General features: G+C 42.7%; 1 protein-coding gene across 1 annotated transcript in view; it reads right to left on the reverse strand.

Annotated features, from left to right (window-relative positions):
* Positions 1 to 22,029, reverse strand: part of Ect2l (epithelial cell transforming 2 like) — a 68,870-nt gene that overhangs the window by 19,306 nt on the left and 27,535 nt on the right. The window contains exons 3-12 of the mRNA XM_021174522.2: positions 20,168 to 20,330; positions 18,624 to 18,876; positions 17,363 to 17,531; positions 15,380 to 15,518; positions 14,297 to 14,465; positions 11,483 to 11,611; positions 9,380 to 9,472; positions 7,489 to 7,671; positions 5,811 to 5,914; positions 3,210 to 3,335 (exon numbers count right to left, since the gene is read on the reverse strand). Of these exons, the coding sequence (XP_021030181.1) occupies positions 3,210 to 3,335; positions 5,811 to 5,914; positions 7,489 to 7,671; positions 9,380 to 9,472; positions 11,483 to 11,611; positions 14,297 to 14,465; positions 15,380 to 15,518; positions 17,363 to 17,531; positions 18,624 to 18,876; positions 20,168 to 20,330 (1,528 nt within the window). The remainder of the gene's footprint in view (positions 1 to 3,209; positions 3,336 to 5,810; positions 5,915 to 7,488; positions 7,672 to 9,379; positions 9,473 to 11,482; positions 11,612 to 14,296; positions 14,466 to 15,379; positions 15,519 to 17,362; positions 17,532 to 18,623; positions 18,877 to 20,167; positions 20,331 to 22,029) is intronic.

Raw genomic sequence — 22,029 nt, forward strand, 5'->3', positions numbered from 1 at the left:
ATCTCAAGTTAGGACAGCTGTAACACTGCAGAATTATATCTCAAGTTAGGACAGCTGTAACACTGCAGAATTATATCTCAAGTTAGGACAGCTGTTAGCACTGCAGAATTATATTGTGACTTCTCAGAAAAGGTAGCTGCTATAATGTGGAAAACCGTCTGTTATTACTTGAATCTCAAATGGCCCTCCAAGAGCATATGTTGAAAGCTTAGTCACTGGCCTGCAGCACCATGAGGAGGTAGGGCCTGGTGGGAGAACATCTGGTCAAGGGGGCACAGCCTTGAAGGGATCTGGGGTCCTTGGCTTGCCCTGCTTTTCCCACTGTCTTTTACTTCCTGGATCATCCAGAGGTGAGCTGTTTCTTCTACACCACTTTGCCACCACGATGCCCTTCCTGGCCACAGGCCTAAAAGCAGTGGTGCTACATAATTGTGGGCTAAAACCCTAGAGACCAGGATCCAGAATCAACCTGTCCCCTGCCACTGTTTCAGATATGCTACCGCCATAAAAAGCTGATGGATCAACCTACTGTGCACATCTGAGCTAACATCGGATTCCACCCTGCCGTGTATACACAGGAACTTTACCCCTCTCCCTCCTCCTCCTCCTCCTCATTGCCCTCCTCCTCCTTCTCTTCCTCCTCCTCCTCCTCTTCCTCCTCCTCCTTCTTCTTTTCTCCTCCTTCTCCATCTTTTCCTCCTCTTCCTCCTCCTCCTCCTTCTTCTCTCCTCCATCTCCTTTTTCTTCGTCATCATTATCATCATCTTTGTCTCCTTTTCTTCCTCTTCCCCTCCTTTCTATTCCTCCTCTTCTTCCTTCTCCTCTTCCTCATTCTTCTTTAAAAAGCTTATTTATTTTTATTTTATGTGCATGAGTGATTTGTCTGAATGTATGTACACCATGGATGCCTGTAGAGGTCAGAAGAGGGCATCAGAGTCAGAATCCCCTGGAACTGGACTTGCAGATCGTTGTGAGCCACTGTGTGGTACTGGTGACTAAACCCAAGTCCTCTGCAAGAGGAGATACCAGGGTTCTGATGCCTGTGACCTCTGCAGGCACCAGTACTCACATGTGTGTACACACACACACACACACACACACAATTTAAAATATATAATATATATATTAGGCCTTGGAAATGCAGCCTGCAGTTGAACATCAACGTGGTGACTTCTCCTATTTTATAGTGATAAGAGTTAATAATTGGTAGAAATGTTAGAGTCTATTTAAAATCCATGGTGCCATCCCTTATTCTGTTTGCAAGAGTGATTATAGAACAATAATAGAACATCACCCTTTGCAGCTTCATAGAGAATGCTTACTCTGTTGGCTAGGTTTGCCTTGGTGATCTCTATTACATATAAAGGTGACTACAAGAAGTAAGCTCATGCGACTAGTTTTGGACCACATGGTAGACGTTTTTTACAGATAATTTATTCTCTAGTCACACCCCTCCCAGCTGATACTTTTCCCAGAAAGCACAGAGCTGCCGGCGCTTTCTCAGGAGCCAGGAACGGGCAGCGAAGTGAGACTTTGATTCTACTGTCACTCATCACCATAACTGCACAATGTTAATACCACAAAGCACTGCAGGCATGCAGCAGCCGGGAGTAAGGTCTGATAGGACAGCAAGGCAGGGGACACAGTTCATAGAATGATGGCTGTTACCTTCCTGTCACAAATACCATGACAGAACACCTAACAAAACGAAGCAAGGTCATAAACAAGGAATATATTTTGGCTCATGGTTTCAGGCCCTCTCGGTCTATTACAGTGGGAAAGGCAGAGTGGAGCATCTCCTTAGATATCCACTGGAGCAGAGGTAACAACTTATTTGCATGGCACGGACCAGAACCAGCGACAACCTTCAAAAGGCTAACACTAGTAACCAGCTTTCACCAGGTAGGTTCCTGAAGACTCTAAATGGTACCACACACTGCAAGCAAACACTTGAAACACGAACCTGTAGGGACATTTCAGGTTCAGTAATAATTAAGATAGCTGGCTGGATAGATAGATAGATAGATAGATAGATAGATAGAATCAGACACACATACACAGAGAGACAGAAAGACAGACACACAGAGAGGAGAGACCTGGATTTGACAGAAAAATCATCCCTTGGGACTCCCATGTGGGGGATGTCATTAGTTCCATTCCTATAAATGTGGTTTTATGAGCTCTTCTAAACAAATATCTATAGTTTTAAAACTAAACCCCAGTGTGAGGAGTAACTCCTTTCAAGGTAAACTAGCAGGCTTGACAAAGGGAAATGTCCAGCAGATCTCCTGTGACCTGCCCTGTATTGTGCTCTCCTGAAGCACTAATGCATTTCAGAAGCTTATGTTAATAGGGCACCAGGTGACTCAGCTGATAGGGCAACTCACAAGTCTATACCTACTAAACAGTCAAGATGGTGACTCTGTTTTGGTGACAGTGTCCTAAGCCCTCAAATATTTTTAACCTGAGCATAAATGGTTCTTAAATTGTATATTCCATGGAATAAATCAGCTTTTCAAATGACAATGAATTCTGATTATTTCATGGAAGCAAGAGTGTAGAGATTCTGAACAAAGCACTGGTGAGGAGGAGGGAGAGGGGGAAGAGGGAGAAGAGGGGGAGGAGGAGGAAGAGGAGGGGGAAGAGGAAGAGGAGGGGGAAGAGGAGAAGGAGGAAAGGAGAAAGAAGAACTGTTTTGGTTGGTTGATTTGTTGAGACAGTCTCATTATGTAGCCCATGGTCTTCCAGGAACTCGATATGTTGGCCAGATTGGCCTGGAACTCCCAGGGCTCCACAAGCTCTGCCTCCCAAATGCTGGGTTTAAAAGTGTGTGCCTCCACCCTCATGAAAGAAGAATTCTTAGTTTCATGTTCAACACAAAGGATCTTAGTCTGCTAATAATTCTCTTCTCTGTGTTACACCAGAGAGAACTCAGCCGGGTTAAGTGGTGAATGCAAATTTCCAAGGATCTTACACCAAGTACAGCTCTCAATCAGTGAGGGGCCTGTGCTCTGAAGTGCCTTAAACACCACTCACATCAGCACCGTGAAACGCCCTACTTAATAGTACTCCATGACAGTGATATTCCTGAAACAGTCGGCTGCTGGAAGTTCCAGGAACTGTCATCGTTCTGTAGTCTCTTCACCACACAAGCCTCGCTCTGCACAGAGAAGCCGCCATGGCAAAAAAGCTACAACAGCACCTTTTACCTTCATGAGTGGATCCTGTGTTTCTTTCAGGTCACATTCTGCCAGAACATAATTTCCTTCAAAATCCTTGTTCTTTTTACTAGATTTCTTCAGCAGAAAATAGGACAAAAATTCCAGAGGTTTGTCCTAGAAAATAGCCACCCCCCCAAAAAAAAAATCCTGTTTAAAATATTCATCTGACATTATGTTAAACATATCACAGAAGAAAGAACATGGGCTAGGGTTCAGGCTGTGTGAGCTTAAAGACTTGAGTTCCGATCCCAGCACCCAAGTAAAAACTGGGCTGTAGTGTTGGTACCTATAACTCTGGGTGAGTGTTGATGGACCTCCAAGCTCGTTGGCCAGCCCACCTACCAGAATCATTGAGCCCCAGCTTTATTGAATAGCCCTGTCTCCAAACATGACGTAGAAAGTGATAAAGGAAAACACCTCTGGTACACACATATGCATATACACACATGCACATGCACGTGTGCATGCACATGAGCACACACTCGTGCGCGCGCACACACACACACTACACATAAATACATGAAAAAAAGGACATTTTTTAGTTGGACTTTTCAGTTCTCTGCTTAAGTCATATTAGTAGAAAGCAAAGTAATTGTTATTGAACTGATAATACTAAATTTTTTTTCCCATTCCATGTTCTGGTTACCAGTCATATTCTTGGTTCTCAGCCTTTTATCCACAATCCAAGGTCTTCTAGAAGGTTCTCTCAAGATCATTAGACTCAAAGTGGCTCACAACAACCCTTGGCCACATGAAGAACAGACCAGCAGGGCTCTTGTGGTCTCTCAAGGGAAAGAAGCAAGCTTAGGAGAGAGGCAGGGCAGCACCATTCCTGGAACATCCCAACTCCCCATGGAGTCTGCTCTCTCCCACACTGTAAGTATGGCTCTTCCTCCATCAAACATTTTCAGACATTTTATGTTTGAGAAAAAGTGCAATATCCTTCCAGGCCTTTGGGTCTCTGTAAACACCCATGATCAGGTCAGCAGAGAAGTCTGTCAGGGCCTTGACTCACTGGGTATTGGGCTGTAGTACCAACTGAGCAAAGTCCAGAGCAGGCAGCATGGTCAAGAGCGGCTCTGCACAGTTTGGCTAAGCCTGCAACTATCTGGTGCTGCCCCAGAAATCCAAGGGAAACTGGAACAGACACACAGCAGCAAAGAGAAGAAATGTGTGTAGAGACTATGCTTAAACGGGAGAATCACCACAAAGGGAGGGAGTCAGTCCTTGGAGAGTAAAGAGCTTGCACAGCCCTAAGAATGCACCAATCAAGGCAACTACTTCCTTATTCCTGACTTCATCTTCACAGTTATCCTTGGGGCTGTGAGAAAGAGATCCTGTGGATCTCTCTCTCTCTCTCTCTCTCTCTCTCTCTCTCTCTCTCTCTCTCTCTCTTGTGTGTGTGTGTGTGTGTGTGTGTGTGTGTGTGTGTGTGTGTGTAGAAAGAGTATCTTGTGTATTGTATGGATGCATCACCTGTCAATTAAAAAAACCTATGGCCTATGGCTTAGCCAGGAAATGAAAGGTGGGACATCTGGGAGGGAGAGAGGATTCTGGGAGAGAGCCAGGTGCAAAGATCTGCCCAGGAAGATCTAAGGAGATGGATACATGGTACCTAAGCACAGGTAACCAGCCACATGGCAGAACATAGGTTAAAATAATTAGGTTATCTAAGTTATGATCTAGTCAGAGAAGAGCCTGGCTATATAGCCAAGGTATTTTATTTGTAAACATATATTAAGTCTGAGTTTTATTCCTTGGAGCAAGGGGGAGAGAGGCAGAACCCACCCTAACTTTTACATGTGTGTGTGTGTGTGTGTACGTACAAAAGCCAGAGGACAATCTTCATCTGGAACTCACCAACTAAGTGACGCCAGAGATCCCCAGGGACCCACCTGTTTCTCCCCCCCCCCCCAGCACTTAGATTATAAGCGTCTGCCACTGTGCCTCAGTTGCTTTCACATAGGCTCTGGAGCTAAACTCTAGTTCTCACACTTGCAAGGCAGATATTTTACTGCCTAAGCTTTGTCCCAAAAAAGCCAACAAATTTCATACAGTCTTCTGAAACATACACTGCTTTTTCTGGTAGACTGTCCAAGATGCCCTATTAACATAAATGGTCCTTGAGACTCCACCAACTTCCACTATCCCCAAATGCTGACTTTTTTTTTAACATATGTGTTTTCTTTCCCTCCCCCACCTCTCATCTAGCCCCCTTTCTTGTATCTGGTTTCACACGTGTCAGTTCCCTGGCTCGTGACATTTATGTGAAATATATGGCCATGAACATGTTTTCAAATGAAGTCACTTCTAACTGAAATTAGGCACAAGACAGAAAACAGTGCACAAATTAAAAGACTTTAAAGAACCCAGGAGGACTCCCTGTTTCTCTCTTTTATATACTTAGTACATCTTGAGCCCAGAATCTCTCTGTGGCTGCTTTTATAAACTGATGTAATTTCTCTGAGGGACTATGTCCCAGAGTGGTAAACTGGTAAAAGGTTAAAAAATGTAAACTAAGGATTTATTTGTGCTGAGTTGTTTGGTTTTTTTTTTTTCCTGCTTTTCTTTCTTCAACAAGATACTTACAGACCCTTCTTTTGACAACTCCATCAGTCCATCCGCCAGAGCCTGTGCAGGGCCTTGGTTATTTAGGATGCTGTCCATACCCAGAGTGTCAAACATAAACTGGCCTGCAATGTCAAGCACACACTTTATGTAAGATGTGCGAGAGCTAAGAACACAGTCACCACAGTCACCTTTTAGTGCACAGCGATACAAGGAATGGGGCCAGGTTTTTATCATTGCCACGAGAAGACCTGTTATAAAATGGGAAATGAGCCAAACCCATTTCAGCTAAGATGGATGCAGAATGAACTCTAAGAATCAGACAAGTATAAAGGAAGCCATGAAAGGAGCCTTCTGATAAAAAGTGGGATCCAGTCGGACATCCTCCACATCTCCTCACCTTTGGGTTGAAAAGGTAAATATTTTAAATTCAGAGAAAGTAGCTTACATACAAAGACATCTTTTTCATTTTTTTAATATTTAAATATTTACCCACTTTTACTGGAAAACAAATTGACTTCTCATTGCCAACATACTGTCATAAAAAATTCACTTTTCCATTTTCTATTTAATCCTAAGTATCTATGAAAGAAAATGAAGAAATTATTTCTCCTGGTTTGCATGATTTTAGCACAGCTATACTGGAGAACAGCTTTTCCCACTGACTTCTCATTGTCAACACACTGCCATAAAAAATATTCACGGCTCCATTTTCCTATCTACTCCCTAGTATCTGTGAAAAAAGGGGAAATTATTCCTCCTTGCTTATATTTTCTTAACATTTAAGAGTATTAGTTTAGCCTTTCCTAAATTGGATAGTTCAGGTAGTAGAGGAAAATACAGGGGAAGATCTCTACAGAAGAGGCATTTGTGAAGCAAGATATAGGACATGAATCTGTATGGGTGCACATGTACTGCCGTGCATAACAAGGGAAGGGAGGAAGGCGCAGGTCTGCAGCCTTGGCATGATACTGTGTCTTAGTCAGATGGACTGTGTATAAAATATGAAGAGATGGCTATAGGGGAAGGGGGACATATTTACCCAGATGGTGAAAGTGTTTCATTTTAAAGAATAAACTGGGTTAGTTTGTGATTGTTAAGATGGTATATCATTCCACAAAAAATATTATGGTAATTTGATCAAGGCAATGGAGTGGGAATGGAAAATTGATTCAGTGATGTCCAACAGGTTCAGTAAAAGACCATGGAATCCAGCACCAAGCTGTGTATTTTATTTTATTGTTTAAGAAGAAAATTGTAATATGTACCTTATTTGTATATTTGGAGGGGAGCTCGAATGGACTTATCTACCTGAGACATCTGGAAGAATTACGTATTTTATACAGATAATAACTGAACTGTAGAACAAATTATGAAATGGACACTGTAAGTGGTGCTTAATGGCCGGAACAAGATGCAGTCAGAAAAGATACAGTTCTCTAGTTGAGTAAAAACCAAGCTCTGCCCAGGGCAGATGGGCTTCACAGAAATCAATAAGGTGGTACAATGTGAAACAGAAGTCAGCCCCATGTTCTGAACATGACTAGTGTTGCTCTTGAATATTTGAAAAATTAGGTAATGACGCTTGGTCAAGTATCCGTTACAACTGGGTTTTGCTTATGCCATTCTCAGTCTTGAATTTGCTCGGGTAAGAAATAAGCCCTGGCCTGATCTGGAACAGAAGTGTCAGAGACCTTACCTATCATGCGGCCACTGATGCTCTTCTGCAAGTTCTTGAAGAGTGGATTTAACGTTTTCCTCACTGACTTCAAGGTGTCTTCCAGGAATTCTGTGAAACTGGACCATGCCTGCAGCTTGGACTCACTGAAGTAGTTAGAAGGAGGAGTCCTATCCCGGTGTGGCCCCAGCCAGTCACTAAGAACTGACGAGAGTTTGAGTTTTATTATTCAAGACTCAGTTCATACTCTGTGCATATGTGTGCGTGTGTGCATGCATGCATGTGTGTGTGTGTGTGCATGTGTGCAGGTGCACATATGTATGTGTGTGCACATGTGTGTGCACCTACATGTAGAGCCCAGAGGCCAGCTTCAGGCATGGTTTCTCAGGTACTGTCCACCCTATTATTTGAGACAAGGCCTCTCATCAGCCTTGAGCCTGAGCTGAGGCAGGAGATTTCTCCTTCTTGTTTAACTTAAAATCAACTCAGCTGTCTTCATACTGGGCAAAGTGTCCTTTATCAGAAGATAAGCAGTCACAGACTGTGTTCAATGGCAAACAAAGAAACTAAGAAAGGACACAGTGAATGGCCCTCTGTCCATAAGGCTGATAAACTTCTACTTGAAATTAGAAATGAAATTCGGGAAGCCCAGCAGATGGATATAAGAATATATATCTTCATTCTAACTGACTCAGCACTTCCCAAGTCCCTGCCACACATTCAAGGTCAAGTCTCAGCAGCTACTCCTCTCTCTCTCTCTCTCTCTCTCTCTCTCTCTCTCTCTCTCTCTCTCTCTCAAATTAGGGGGAACTCAAGGCTATAGTGGATATGTAAGAACATTAGTCACCATGCAAAGCAATTACAGCATGAAGGAGTGACCTTTTGGTCTAATTTGTTGTTGTTGATGTTGTTGTTCTTTTGGGTTTTGTTTTGTTTTTTGCCTGAGTGGATGGCCAGATCCACTTTGTTTCTCCTGTTACTGACCAGCCTGTGCAAAACTTTTAATGTGTTTCTCTAGAAGGAGAGTATGAAGTAACCGAAAGGGAAAAGGACAGAACGAGGAGAGGAGGCATAGCTGCTTATTAGGGCGACCACCAGGGCCCAAGCCTTGCTGAGGCTGTGTGAACTACAGTGAGCTGGCCATGGCTGCTTCAGAACTGTGTGGAGCATGGAGGCGTGTGCTTTCTCTCCCATCTATGGAGTCATTCCCCTTACAAGTGACATGCTCATGCCAACTTCCTCCAGTCTCAAAAGGCCCCTGGAGACTAAAGAATCAGTGCTCATACCATTCCCGAGGCAGTCAAAACCCTGTCTGATCTGAAGAGAAGGGTTTTAAAGGAGAAAGTGTTGAGTGACGTTGTAGGACAGCCATGTGGTTCTCTGTCAGTCGGCCAATGGTCCATTTTTATCCAGCATTAGTAGCCTTATTGTGTCAATGAACGTATACGTGCTGGTATACTTTCCCTTTTAATCCATCTCCCTTCCTGATCCTTGTACAGAGTGGGATCTAAGCAAACCTCATCTGCATCTCCTTAGAGCTACAATTCATGCTCCCAAATAAAACCAAATCAATCCTTAAAAACAAACAAACAAACAAACAACAACAACAAAAACAAAACAAAACTAGGACAACTTTGCTGAACTCTTTAAAATGGGTTTTAGTAAATGACAGCTTGAAGCAAAATATTTGCAGAAAAAAAAATCCTCCTCTAAATGAATGACTCAGTGCAAGAGTAACAATCATTATAGGCAGATCAGGAGAGATGCACATCAGCCCTGATGAACAGCTGCTAGTTACTGAGGCAGAGAAATGAGACTAGAGTATTTGTTTTTAGTACTTGTCCTGCAGGGAAGCTGATGTGCTGTGTGTTACTAGACATACTAGTCAGCTCACTTACTGTGTTACACTTACTGTGTTGGTATGAACCGGTTGCGATTCCAGTCGGGGCAGAGAACCATGTGCCCGTTAGTTGAGACAGCTGAGAAAGAACTTCTATACCTGCTTCTGCACAGCCAAGAACACGTGCGTTAGTGCATTGAAATAATTAAATCTGTATCTCCTTAGAGCTACAATTCATGCTCCCAAATAAAACCAAATCAATCCTTAAAAAAAAAAAAAAAAAAAACAACGTAGGAAAATAATCCTTGGGTTTCTCCTGAGGCAGTCAGGTATTACTGAGAAGCATGAAGAGCAGGCCAAGAAAGACCACAGGCAGTTGTCATCTTCAATTCAAATCCTTTGATCAGCAGCCCCCAAACATCTCACCTCTATCTCTGCAGACAGATGTCCAAGCACCTAATTTCTGAAAACATCTTTCTGTAAGATGTGGAAAGAGGGTGTACAACTAGAAAAACCTGTTTATCATCAAGTTTCGAATATTTAAGCCAAAGACAGAGAAAAACCTCACAAGAGTTTCCTAAAATAATCTGAGTAAGGAGACTTGTGGTTGGAAGTAGACAAACTTAAAACATAAACACGAGATAGAACAAGATGGTCAAAATTTACTGTGGCACTAATTAGTCCCCTTCTGTTGGATGTGTTGGTACATGCCTTTAATCTCAGCACTTGGGTGGCAGAGACAGATGGATCTCTGAATTTTGAGTTCGAGACCAGCCTGGTCTACAGAGCAAGTTCCAGGACAGCTAGGGCTACACAGAGAAATCCTGTCTTAATTTTTTTCCCTCCTCTTCTTCAGTGATACAGATTAAAACATAGAGTGGATTACTGGATTCAGTAAATATAGACTGAATTACTTAAAAAGAAATGTATGTAATGAATCGGGTATTTTAATTCTTTGTGGTCCAAAAATAAATACCCAATTGCTTCTTGGAACAAGTTGGTGGAGGCTGATGGGCTTCATGCCTGACATTTTCACTGATAATGAAGTCAGAGCATCCACAGAGGACTTAAATCCACATAACCACCTGACTGCAGGAAACCTGTAGATAAAATTCATGGGGGAAAGAATAGGCTTCCTTTAAGGAATGATGTTGGGAAAATAGATGCCTCTACATGAAATAAATCTCAGTCTGTGCCTAATTATCTGTTAAAACCACAGACCTAAATGACAAACTTAAACACAAACGCCCAGGAAGTGCAGTAGGAAATCTTTGTAATCTTTGATTGTGCGAGGAATTTAAAACTACGGGGACTGGAGAAATGGCTCAGAGGCTAAGAGCAGGCTTCACTTCCAGTGGCTGCAGATTTGGGTCCCAACTGACAACCTGACACAACTCCAGATATGGAGAATCTGCCACCTTCTCTGGCCTCCATGGGCAACACACCCATGTGGCACAGATATACATGTGACAGAACACCTATGGGCATAAAGTGGTTTTTTAAAAAAAATACTTTAAATAATTAAATAATATGATAATGAAACATAAAAGTAAAGATAATAAATTCAGTTTCATAGAAATGAAGAAGTTCTGCTCTTCAGAAGAAACCATTCAGAGAAGGAAAACATAAGTCATCAACTGGGAAAACAATTTACTTTTCAAAACATGCAAGATGCTCAAACAGACACTGAGAAAGATAAATGGCAGAGAAGTCCATGAAAAGACGCTCAGCATTGTGGCCAGTAGGAAACTGCAAATCAGAACCACCATGATATGACTCTGTATCCGCTTGAATGGCTACAACTAAAACAAATACCACAGTGTTGGATAGCGAGTTCTCAGACATATTCTCTAGAAACACTAAAGTGTACTTTGAAAAACAAATGAGCTGGCTTTGTAACAGTTAACGTACACCCCTGGGATCTTGTATACCTTAGAGAAGTGTGTGCACATGTTCAGATATACGTTCAAAGCAACTTCACTTACCAAATGCACTGCATGGATAAACAAATTATAGTATGTGTAATGATATTTCGTGCAATAATTATAGTAGTAAAAAGGAATGAGCCACTGATCCATGCATTAAGTGGGTTCATTTGTGACTGTACCTCAGAAACACACAAAGTACCACCACAAGGAGGTATGCCCCCTGCGTTCCCAGAGTTTTGACACTGACCTGATGCTCCAAGTGGCACAAATAAGTCCACATGTCCTCCTTCCTCTTCAGTGGCCACACGGCTTCCTAGTTTCTCCCAGAAGTCTCTCACTTCAGGCCACAGTACATTTTTAATACAAATTTTATAGCCTAAGGGGGGAATTTAAGATGGCAATAGTAGTTTGTTATATCATAATAAACAGAACTTTTAACTGTTTGTGAAAATGGAGTCACAGATTCAAAATCCAGTATTTGCCCATAAAACCAAGATCTCCAGTGCACCCACATTTCATGGAGCATAGTATTAAGGCCACAAAAAGTGCCACCAAACTGCCCTGTGGCCACAGGCTCCTTCATATTCTGGAATAATAAGGTGTTATACAATTATGCTTTGGACATTGTGTTTCTGCCTCCAACGTACATCACTGTGGATCACTGGCCTCAAGGAGAGGTTAAGGTGAATGGGCAGTCAAGTCCTAGGATCTTGCAATAGTTTCCAAAGCAGAAGAAGTTCCCACTGTCATCAGTGAAAAACTGTCAGAGCATGCAAGGCTTCCTGAGTTAGCAGCCACCTCAAACTCTCCTTACTCCCAGTTCCTCAGGAATGATCCGTGACTCACTGTGCCACTTTGTAAGGGCCCTGGAAGCTGGGCCATCTGGTTTATTTTCTCTTCCCTCATCCCACATGGATGGAAGGTTAACAATTGACAAAATTAAAACAATTCTGCTTTGGGGGTAAGCAAGGGAGAACACAAAGTTATAAATAAAGGATAGACTCTAGAAGTTTAATTAAAGGTATTCATTGTCTCCTCCCTCCCCCAAAAGGTAAACACTGATGAGATTTTTAAATCTTCCTGTAACTACTTAATTATGTCATCCTTTCTTTCCTTTGCAGTACAAGCCAAGCAGAGCTTATCATAGGTGGCAAGTGCACACCAATTTATCTATCTTGGTGTACTACTGTAATTACTGTACTTTCATCAAACTTAAATTTTCTGTGCACCAAAAGAGAGAGTATAAAGGACACCTATAGGTGGTGGTTTAAGGAGTGACACTATTTGAAAGGATTAGAAGGGTTAGGAGCCGTGGCTTAGCTGGAATAGGTGTGGACTTGCTGGAGGAAGTGCATTGCTGGGGTGGGCTTTGAGGTTTCAAAAAGCCCATGCCAGATCCACTCTCTCCCTGCATATAGGTCAGGATGAAGCTCTCAGCCACTTCTCCAGCACAATATCCTGCCTGCCTCCTGCCATGCTCCCTGCCATGATGACAATGGACTCAACCTCTGAAACCATAAGCAAGCTCTCAATTAAATGTTTCCAGCCTGGTCTACAGAGTTCCAGGACAGCCAAGGCTACACAGAGAAACCCTATCTCGAAAAAACAAACAACAACAACAACAAGAAAACAAAAAAGTTTCCTTTTATAAGAGTTGCTGTTGTTATGGTATCTTTTCACAGTAACTGAACAATGACTAAGACACTATAAAAGTGGACAAGATACATGCAAATCACACATCTAAGAAGGAGTTCATATCCTTAACATACAAAGAATGTCAACTGCTCAATGGATACAAAAATAAACCCACTTCTCAATAGGTGAAGGGCTTGTGTTCATAAAGAAAATATGCAAATGGCAGCAAGCACATGACAGGTGTTGAGCATCCCTCATCAGCAGAGGTGCACAAATCAAAACACAGTGAGACTGGAAACTGTATGAACCAAACAACCAAACGAGAAACCTGAATACCTATAACAAGCAAATGGCACAGAGAGCTTTGCATACTTGCACCATTGATAAAATAGCTATGAAAAACAATATAGGAGTTTTTGAATTTTTAAAGAAACCCACCACATCATACTTAGGATTGTATTCCCATGTTGCAATAACAAAAGAGATTTGTCATTATTCACGATAGGCAAGAAATAGAAGCTACCTGAATGACCACCAGTGGCTAGAGTTATAAACATACTTAGTCAGGGTTTGTATGCCTGTAAAAACATCATGACCAAGAAGCAAGTTGGGAAGGAAAGGGTTTATTCGACTTACACTTCCACATTGCTGTTCATCACCAAGGAAGTCAGGACCGGAACTCAAGCAGGTCAGGAAGCAGGAGTTGATGCAGAAGCCATGGAGGAATGTTACTTACTGGCTTGCTTGCCCTGGCTTGCTCAGCTTGCTCTCTTATAGAACCCAGGATTACCAGTCCAGGGATGGCACCCTGGGCTGGGCCTTCCCCACTTACAACTGGATTTCATGGAGGCATTTCCTCAAGGGAGGCTCATTTCTCTGTGATAACTCCAGCTTGTGTCAAGTTGACATACAAAACCAGCCAGTACACATATTGTAACACATACATAGAGTAGATTAGTATTTGGCCTTAAAAGAGAAATAACCAGTTGGTATAGTGGATGAACCCTGAGGGTATAAGTGAAAAATGCTAGTCACAAAAAGACAAAGCAAGTGATTCCATTATGTATTTAAAGGATTCAACGGTTATCAGAGGGCAGATATCAGAGGGAAGATATCAGAGGGCAGATATCAGAGGGAAGAAGAGAGGTGTTGCTTAACACAATGTTTCAATTTTGCAAGATGTAAAAGCTTTACAGGAATGTGAATAAAGTGTATGCTTTAAAGACAATGGTAGCAACCATTCTGCTGTGATCTTAATCACTATATTTAAGATTATCATCAAAAGCTGCTTTTCCTTCTTCATGAAGACAGCATGAGCCCTTCCTAATGAATCAGAACTTAGAAACCCTGTGAAAGTCACATTTGTGGATAAGCGCTGTGGACACTCAGAGCTGTGTGACCATTCCCCTCTAATCCCCAGACCAACCTTGCAGCAAGTCAATTTCTCTGCTGTTTCCACTGCTGAATATCCCCAGGCTCTGTGCCTTCCGCCCTTGTAGAGCTCTGTCTGTGAGCTGAAGCAGGCCCTCCAATGTCACTCCACTGTGTTCGTACAGCACAGCCACGACATCTGGCTTGATGCTCTCCATCACCATCTAGAAGTGAAAGGGCAGCAGCAGGCATGTGTGAGCGTTAGAACTAGATGGTATGCGGTATGCTATTGTTGCTAAGGAATTTTCATACATTACAGAAGGAAGGAACTAAACTTCTCCTGCCAGTTTCTTTATTTTTCGCTTATTATCAGAAAAATATGAAGTTCATTTGCAACTCCGTCATGGAAAAAAATAGTTCTAATGAGTTACATTATTTTCTTCCAAATCTCTTCATCTTTGTACACACCAAACAGACATATGTACACTTTATTGAAAACAATAAATTAATTAATACCATTTTATAATGTATTAAGTAGATTTAAAAATCATATATTTTTATATATGTGTGTATAAAATTTAAATATACAACTTCATTTCATTTTATTAATTTTTACATTTTGAGACCGAGTCTTCTTATACAGTCCTAGCTGACTTGGTGCTCCCTACGTGGTCCAGGTTGGCCTGAGCCTCTATGTTCCTGCCTCAGCTTCCTAAGTGCTTAGATTACAGCTAAACACTGCCATACACAGCTCTAATTACATTTTATAAGGAGCACATTTTAATAAAATGGCACCGTGTTAAGATAGAACATAAAGTAGTACTTCTAACCCACGTTTGAAAACTATTGGTCAAGTATTGTTGAAGTTCTTGGGAATTCTCAAAGAGCCTGAACTATTTCTAACCATCACACTGTCAGTTTTCTTCAGTGCAACGAAGTCAGCTTCGTGAGTGAGGTTTACACCAACTGCAGCACAGCCATTTGGACCTCTCATGGGTTTTCAAAGTAAGTTTATCTTTATTGCTCCCAATTTTATAAACTGTCTGGGGTTTGTAGGTATTCACTTGATCAGACAATTTTCCTTTCAAGGGTGAATTATTTTCACACACACATGGCAGCCAGAATGTTGCGTTAGTACCTCATATGCAGGAACCCGCGATGATATCAGGATGGCATGGAGTGGCAAAGCACAGGAAAGACTGTCATCAGTTCTACCAACCCCATGATGGTGTTTCTTTAATAATAAAGGGTAGGAGTGACTTCCAGAGATATTGTTTCTGTAGGGCACAAGAGGATGTATGAATTTCTAATGTTCTCCTAACAGGACTTTTGATAGGTGCCAATATCCTCTAGATACCTCTGAATAGCAGAAGACCACTGTCCCTGAGTTCTTAGAGGAAGAGCGGCACATAGGGGTTCCAGATCGGGTCACCCAACTGTGCCCCACTGGTCCCTGTGCTCCCGCATGAGAGATGTGGGACTGGTTCTTGGTTCTCACCTTGCTTTTATTGGGCACTTAAAATAGATACTGCGGCACACCCAAGGGTTCATAGCCATACAATTCCTAACTCACTTCTGGCCCTTAGGGATTCCTGAGCGATGTCTTCATTCGCTCCTCGGCCCCGTCCCCATATTACCAAGGACGAGAAAGGCCCTGTGCTTCTTGAAGTTCTTTATGTGCCTTCCGCCGGTGAAATGAAGTTCCACACTCACAAATGTTTAGACACAGATCTGTGTCTGGTGTCCATGGTGACAGCGAAGGACTGTTAAAATGTGAAGATTTAGGTCCCAGTGTTTATACTATGACAGGTGAGTTATGTCACCTGTCTAGGCTTCAGTGCCTTCATCTGAAAGACCAGTGTAGCCTTCAAAATGAAAAACAAAACAAACCTTTTCCCCTTAGTTTCTGAGTAGCCTCGGATGCTGTAGAAGTTACAAACATGAGCTGGGAGAGGTGGGTAGATTAAGAACTGAATCTTGACACTGCCATCAGATATTAAGACCTGGGTCACTGAGTTTTATTCAGATCTGTATAGATGCTGCTATAATTTGGGTCTGCAGTTTTCCTCAGGTATTAAAGGCTTGGTCACCAGTCCCTGGTACTACCAGGAGGTGGAGGGACATTTAGGAGGTGGGTCTAGTGGAAGGAAGTAGGTGTGTTCTTAAAAGGAATATGTGGGACCCTAGCAACTTCAGCTTTTTCTCTTCAGTTCTTAGGCAGCATAAAGAGAATAGGCCTCTCCTACTCTGTTCCCACCACGATATTCTGTGCTACTGGAGGCCCAAGCAATGGAACCAAGCAGTCGTGAGGCCATCAGCTACAATAATCCTTTCTTCCTTATATGTTTATTTCCATCAAGCACGCATTAGGACAGTGGAGAGATGACTCTCAGGCACTATGTGGTTACTTTTATTCCATAAAAATGTAGGGTCACATCATTTTTTTACTCAACAGCTTTAGAAAATGTATGGTATTCACAATATAACTTCACGTTAGGGTTTAAAATATACTAAACATGTTTTAAGAGGACAGGAGAGATGGCTCAGAGGTTAAGAGCACTGACTGCTCTCCCAGAGGTCCTGAGTTCAATTCCCAGCAACCACATGGTGGCTCGCAACCATCTATAATGGAATCTGATACTCTCTTCTGGTGTGTCTGAAGACAATGACAGTGTACTCATATAAATAAAATAAATAAATCTTTAAAACATGTTTTAAACATTACATATTTTCCTCTTCAGAAAGCACTAAGACTGCTATTTTTGAACATTAAATCACATATTAAATAATTAATTCTTGGGGGCTGGAGAGATGGCTCAGCAGTTAAGAGCACTGACTGCTCTTCCAAAGGTCCTGAGTTCAAATCCAAGCAACACATGGTAGCTCACAACCATCCTTAATGAGATCTGATGCCCTCTTCTGGTGTGTCTGAAGACAGCCAAAGTGTACTTACATATAATAATAAATAAATCTTTAAAAAGAATCGTTAATTCCTTCTCTGACATTCATAGAATGTGAACCATACAATTACTGAAGAACCCTATGCTGGCTACATCATTCTATAATGAGTTCTTGGTGACACAGGGAAGCCTGAGCCTCCAGTGGGTAGGAGCTGGCTCACCGCTTGGGCAAAGCATCTAAAGATGCCCGAAGTGACTGTCTCTCCAAGGCTTCGTAGAACCCTGTCCCGTCTCTCCATAGCTGAGGACCACCGGGCAGGCTTGTACTTTTTAGCAACCTGGAGCAGCGCGTTCCACTCAGCCAAGGGGGTCGAGCTTTGAATAACTCCTCTGAAAAAACGAACAGCAGCAGGCGTCCTGGTTACGTCACACTTTCTGCAGCCAAGCTGACATAGATCAAGTCATCAAAAAAGAAAACTGCTCCAGAGCAATATTCCAAATGAAAATAATTATAGCCACTTGTATACCCTCTGATAGAATTTCTTATGTGCTATCTACACAATGTGCTATCATGGGCCAATCTACAGAGCTCAGAAGGACAAGCAATTCTTCTTGTGGGGACCAGATAATCAGCCCGTAGGTTCCTATCTCTTTCTGTCCTTGGCTGGAGTTGTAATTTCCCTGGCAAGTTTCAATCTTCCCAGGGAAAAGACAGGGAGAAGAAAAGGCTGAGCCAAGTCAGTTGACAGTATAGCTTGAGAACATGCGCACATTAAAGGTTTTCCTGAACATATATATGTCCTTATCCCTGTTCTCTTCCTACTCTTTTCAAAGAAATTGCTCCTCTTGCTCTCAACCTCATGCTAATTCTCCTTCACCGGCCCCAGTTTCTCGGCCCTGTTTTTTTGGGCTGTTTTGTTTTGTTTTGTTTTGTTGCCTGTGTTTGTACCTGCTCTTCTTTTCATGTGTGTGTGCTGGGGAAGGGGGCTCGGAGTGTGTGCACAGATGTATGTGTCTGAGCACACGATTGGAGGCTAGAGTTTGACTCAGCCACCCTGGCTGGCCAGGAAGCTCCCAGGCTCTGCCTGTCTCTTCCTCCCTAGAACTGGGATTACCATGTGCATGAGCCCCACCTTATTTTTTCCCCACTGTGTGGGCACTGACAACATTGACTCTGGTCCTCAGGCTAACATGGTAAGTATGCCATTTTACAAGACTGCTTCCTTGTCTGTGTTCTTACCAAGCGGAGAGGAAGCAGACAGATGTGGAGGCAGATGTTCAACCTTAGCTAGCTCATGTGAAATCTTTTTTTTTCTTCTATTACCAATTAACTGAAAATAAGTAAAAAGGGAGAAAGAAGAGCTGGCCCTGAGTGAAGGCCGATGAGGAACCCAACATCATCTCCTATATGGGTATCTGTATGTAAATCCATTTGTTCAGTGTCTGCGTACCATAAAAAGGATTAAATTGAATGCCTCTTACTCTTGCGGAAGGCAATTGTCTCCCAAATGATTTTTCTCAGGCACTTTTCTCGTCGCCTCTCCTGGAATTCCTCGTCCTCTGTTTTGGGTTCATTCAGTGTCCCATAGACAGCAGCAGCTTCCCTGGGTGTTAGCCAGTCCAAGCTGGACACACAGGCAATGTAGTGATGCTTCCAAGCTCCGTATTCATTCTGTGTTGGAGTATAGGGCAGAAACCATCCGAACTTAGTGCATTTGGGCATCCATAAGCAATCCTTCAGGAAAGAACCAAAGAAAGTTGAGTTTCTAACAGTAATAGTTTCAGGCATGCACACATTATTTTTTGTTACACTGACATTTCTAATATTGTTAACTTAATGTCTAAACTTCAGTCTGAAAAAAGTATAAAATACATTTTATTCCATATGAGAAGTATTTTTGGTGACTATATATTACCTCCTATATAAGTTTATATGTATCTGTGTATATGCCACCTTGAGTTACTTACCCAGCATTCTTATAGGATTCTGCAACTTTAACTCTAGCTTATGAGAATTCAGGTATAACAGTTTGCTTCAGACCAACCCTCCCACAGAGAAGAATTTTTATTGAATTCATATGATATTGCCAAATTGCAACCATTTTCTACATATTAAAAATAATGAATTTCATGTGGTTCACTGAAATCACAATTAAGACTATTAAAAAACAACAACAGGGGCTGGTGAGATGGCTCAGTGGGTAAGAGCACCCGACTGCTCTTCCAGAGGTCCAGAGTTCAAATCCCAGCAACCACATGGTGGCTCACAGCCATCCGTAACGAGATCTGGCGCCCTCTTCTGGAGTGTCTGAGGACAGCTACAGTGTACTTAAATATAATAAATAAATAAATCTTAAAAAAAAACAACAACAACAACAACAACAATTAAGCTAGGCCCAGTGGTGTGAACTCATGAACCTGTAGTCCCAGATCATGGGTGTGTGGGGTAGGAGGTGCCACTGTGAGTCCAGGAGCTCTAGGGCTGACTGGGTAACACAGCAAGACCATGAAAAACAGACTGTGTGTGTGTGTGTGTGTGTGTGTGTGTGTGTGTGTGTGTGTGTGTGTGTTTGGGGGGTGGTGGTTATGAATACAGGCAAGTGCGTGCCAATAGATGCCGGAGGACAACATTGGGAGCTGGCCTTTGCCTTCCTTTTGAGACAAGGCCTCTCTTGCTGTTCACCACAGCATACACCAGGCTGGACAGTCCGTGAGTGTCCAGGGAGTTCTCTTGTCTCCATCGGCCTCTTGCTTGGGGACACGGCGCAGGGACTGTTGATGTTGCTGCCATGCTCAGCTCTCCGTAGGCTCTGGGTTCAAACCCAGCTCCTCTCTTGTGCAGCAAGCACCTTTACCCACTGAGCCAGCTTCTTCCCAGCCCGCCATTCCTGTCTCCCCAGGGACACTTCACTATGTTTCAGGCTCCCTCCACTATTATTGCAGGGAAGAGAGCCACCCTAATCGACCCATTACAGATTATTTTGTGTCACATTACTAAGAAGCAAGAGAAGTTGAGAGGAGGAAACCTGTTCCGTTAGAAACTTCCAGGGCCAGCTGACTTGAGCAGCTGCACACAAGTCTTTCGGATTCAGAAAGGAAAAGATATAAAGAGAAATGAAGCGTGGTAACACTGTTGAGAAATCCACTCTGGCCACCTGCTTCCTTTCTGAAAACCAGTCTTGGATGAACCTACAAAAAAAAAACACAGAAACTTAGGTCTTAATACTGTCATCTGATGATGACTAATGATCCTGTAAACATACCGGTCATTGTTATTTTCTAATGTTCTACTATAAAGTCATTAAATCATGGCTTGGGAAGTTGTAGTATATACCTCCCTAACCTAAGCAAGGTCCTGAGTTAGAGTCTCAGCATTGCAAATGTATGTGTGTGTGTGGTGTGTGTGTGTGTGTGTGTGTGGTATGTGTGTGGTGTGTGTGTGTGTGTGTGTGGTGTATGTGTGTGGTGTATGTCTGTGTGTGGTGTATATGTGTGGTGTGTGCCTGTGTGTGCTTTTGTGTGCATATTTATCTGTGCACTATGCATGTTCCTGCAGAGGCTAAAAGAGGGCATCAAATCTCCTGGAACTGGAGCTACATGGGTAGGGAGCCACCATGTGGGTGCCAGGATTCAAACCCAGGTCCTCTGGAAAGTTAGCCAGTGTTCTTAACCTCTAAGCTATCTCTCTACCAGCAGTTCTCAAGCTGTGGATTATAACTCTTTTGGCAAATCCCTAGCTCCAAAAATATTTACATTAGCAAAATTACAACTATGAAGTATCAACAGAGATAACTTTATTGTTGGAGGTCATCACAACATGAGGAACTGTTCTAATGGGTCACAGCATTAGGAAGGCTGAGAATCACTGCAAGTCTAGCCCCATGTTTAAAAAAGCTTTTACTGTATTTTATTTCTGTACGTGCACATGCATGTCCTCACTTACACACATGCATGGCATGGGTGTGGAGGTCGGAGAACTTGCAGAAGTCAGTTCTCTCCCTCTACCATGCGGGACCCAGGGATGGAACTCAGGCTGTCAGACTGGGCAGTGAGTGCCTTGACCCTCTGAGCCAGCCCCGCCCCCTTATAAAATCAGCATGCAAAGCAACGTGTTCCTAATGGCATTTCCAATCACAAGCGTCAGCTTCTGTCTTTCCTTTCTCCTCCCTTACTGATCTCACATCCCTTGCTTCCCCTTGTTGGTCTTCTTTCTCCCCCAAGTAGTTCTTTAGCTTTCATGTCAGACATATTCCCACACTCTCCTGTTAAGATCCACTTTCATGGTCCCCTCTCTAGATTTATAACCTTCTCTCTCTCTCTCTCTCTCTCTCTCTCTCTCTCTCTCTCTCTCTCTCTCTCTCTCTCTCTCTCTCTCTCTCTCTCTCTCTCTCGTGTATATTGGTGATAAAATACTACAGTGCTGGCCACCAGATAGGTGGTGGCCCTTGAGTTCTTACTGCTGGACTGGAGGCAATCCAGGCAGCAGGACCTCCCGCTTCCCCTGGATCCTGCCACCACCACCAACCCCAGTGGAATCTCAGATATCTATGACCAGCCTTAGGTGTTTGGAAACTTAAAATTTTGCTCATTTAAGAACCTATCACAACACATTTTGAAGCCTGTGGCACCACAGGACTTTCTCCCACTGCAAAGAGGCCACTACTAGCCAATTTCATTGGGTCCCAGTGGACACAGATGAGCTCATCAGAAGAAAAGTCATGGTACTAAACAAACCTCATCCTGCAATGAATCTTCTCTGACTTGAATTCTGAGAGGGTGGCTTAAACCTCAGCACGTTTCATAGAAATGGGAACGGCATTTCCTATTAAGAAGATGTAAAGATGTTAAGCATCTTGCTGAACATCTGTGACAGGGAGAGGTAGTCTTG

Source organism: Mus caroli, chromosome 10 (genome assembly GCF_900094665.2).
Source record: "Mus caroli chromosome 10, CAROLI_EIJ_v1.1, whole genome shotgun sequence".
Classification (NCBI taxonomy): domain Eukaryota; kingdom Metazoa; phylum Chordata; class Mammalia; order Rodentia; family Muridae; genus Mus; species Mus caroli.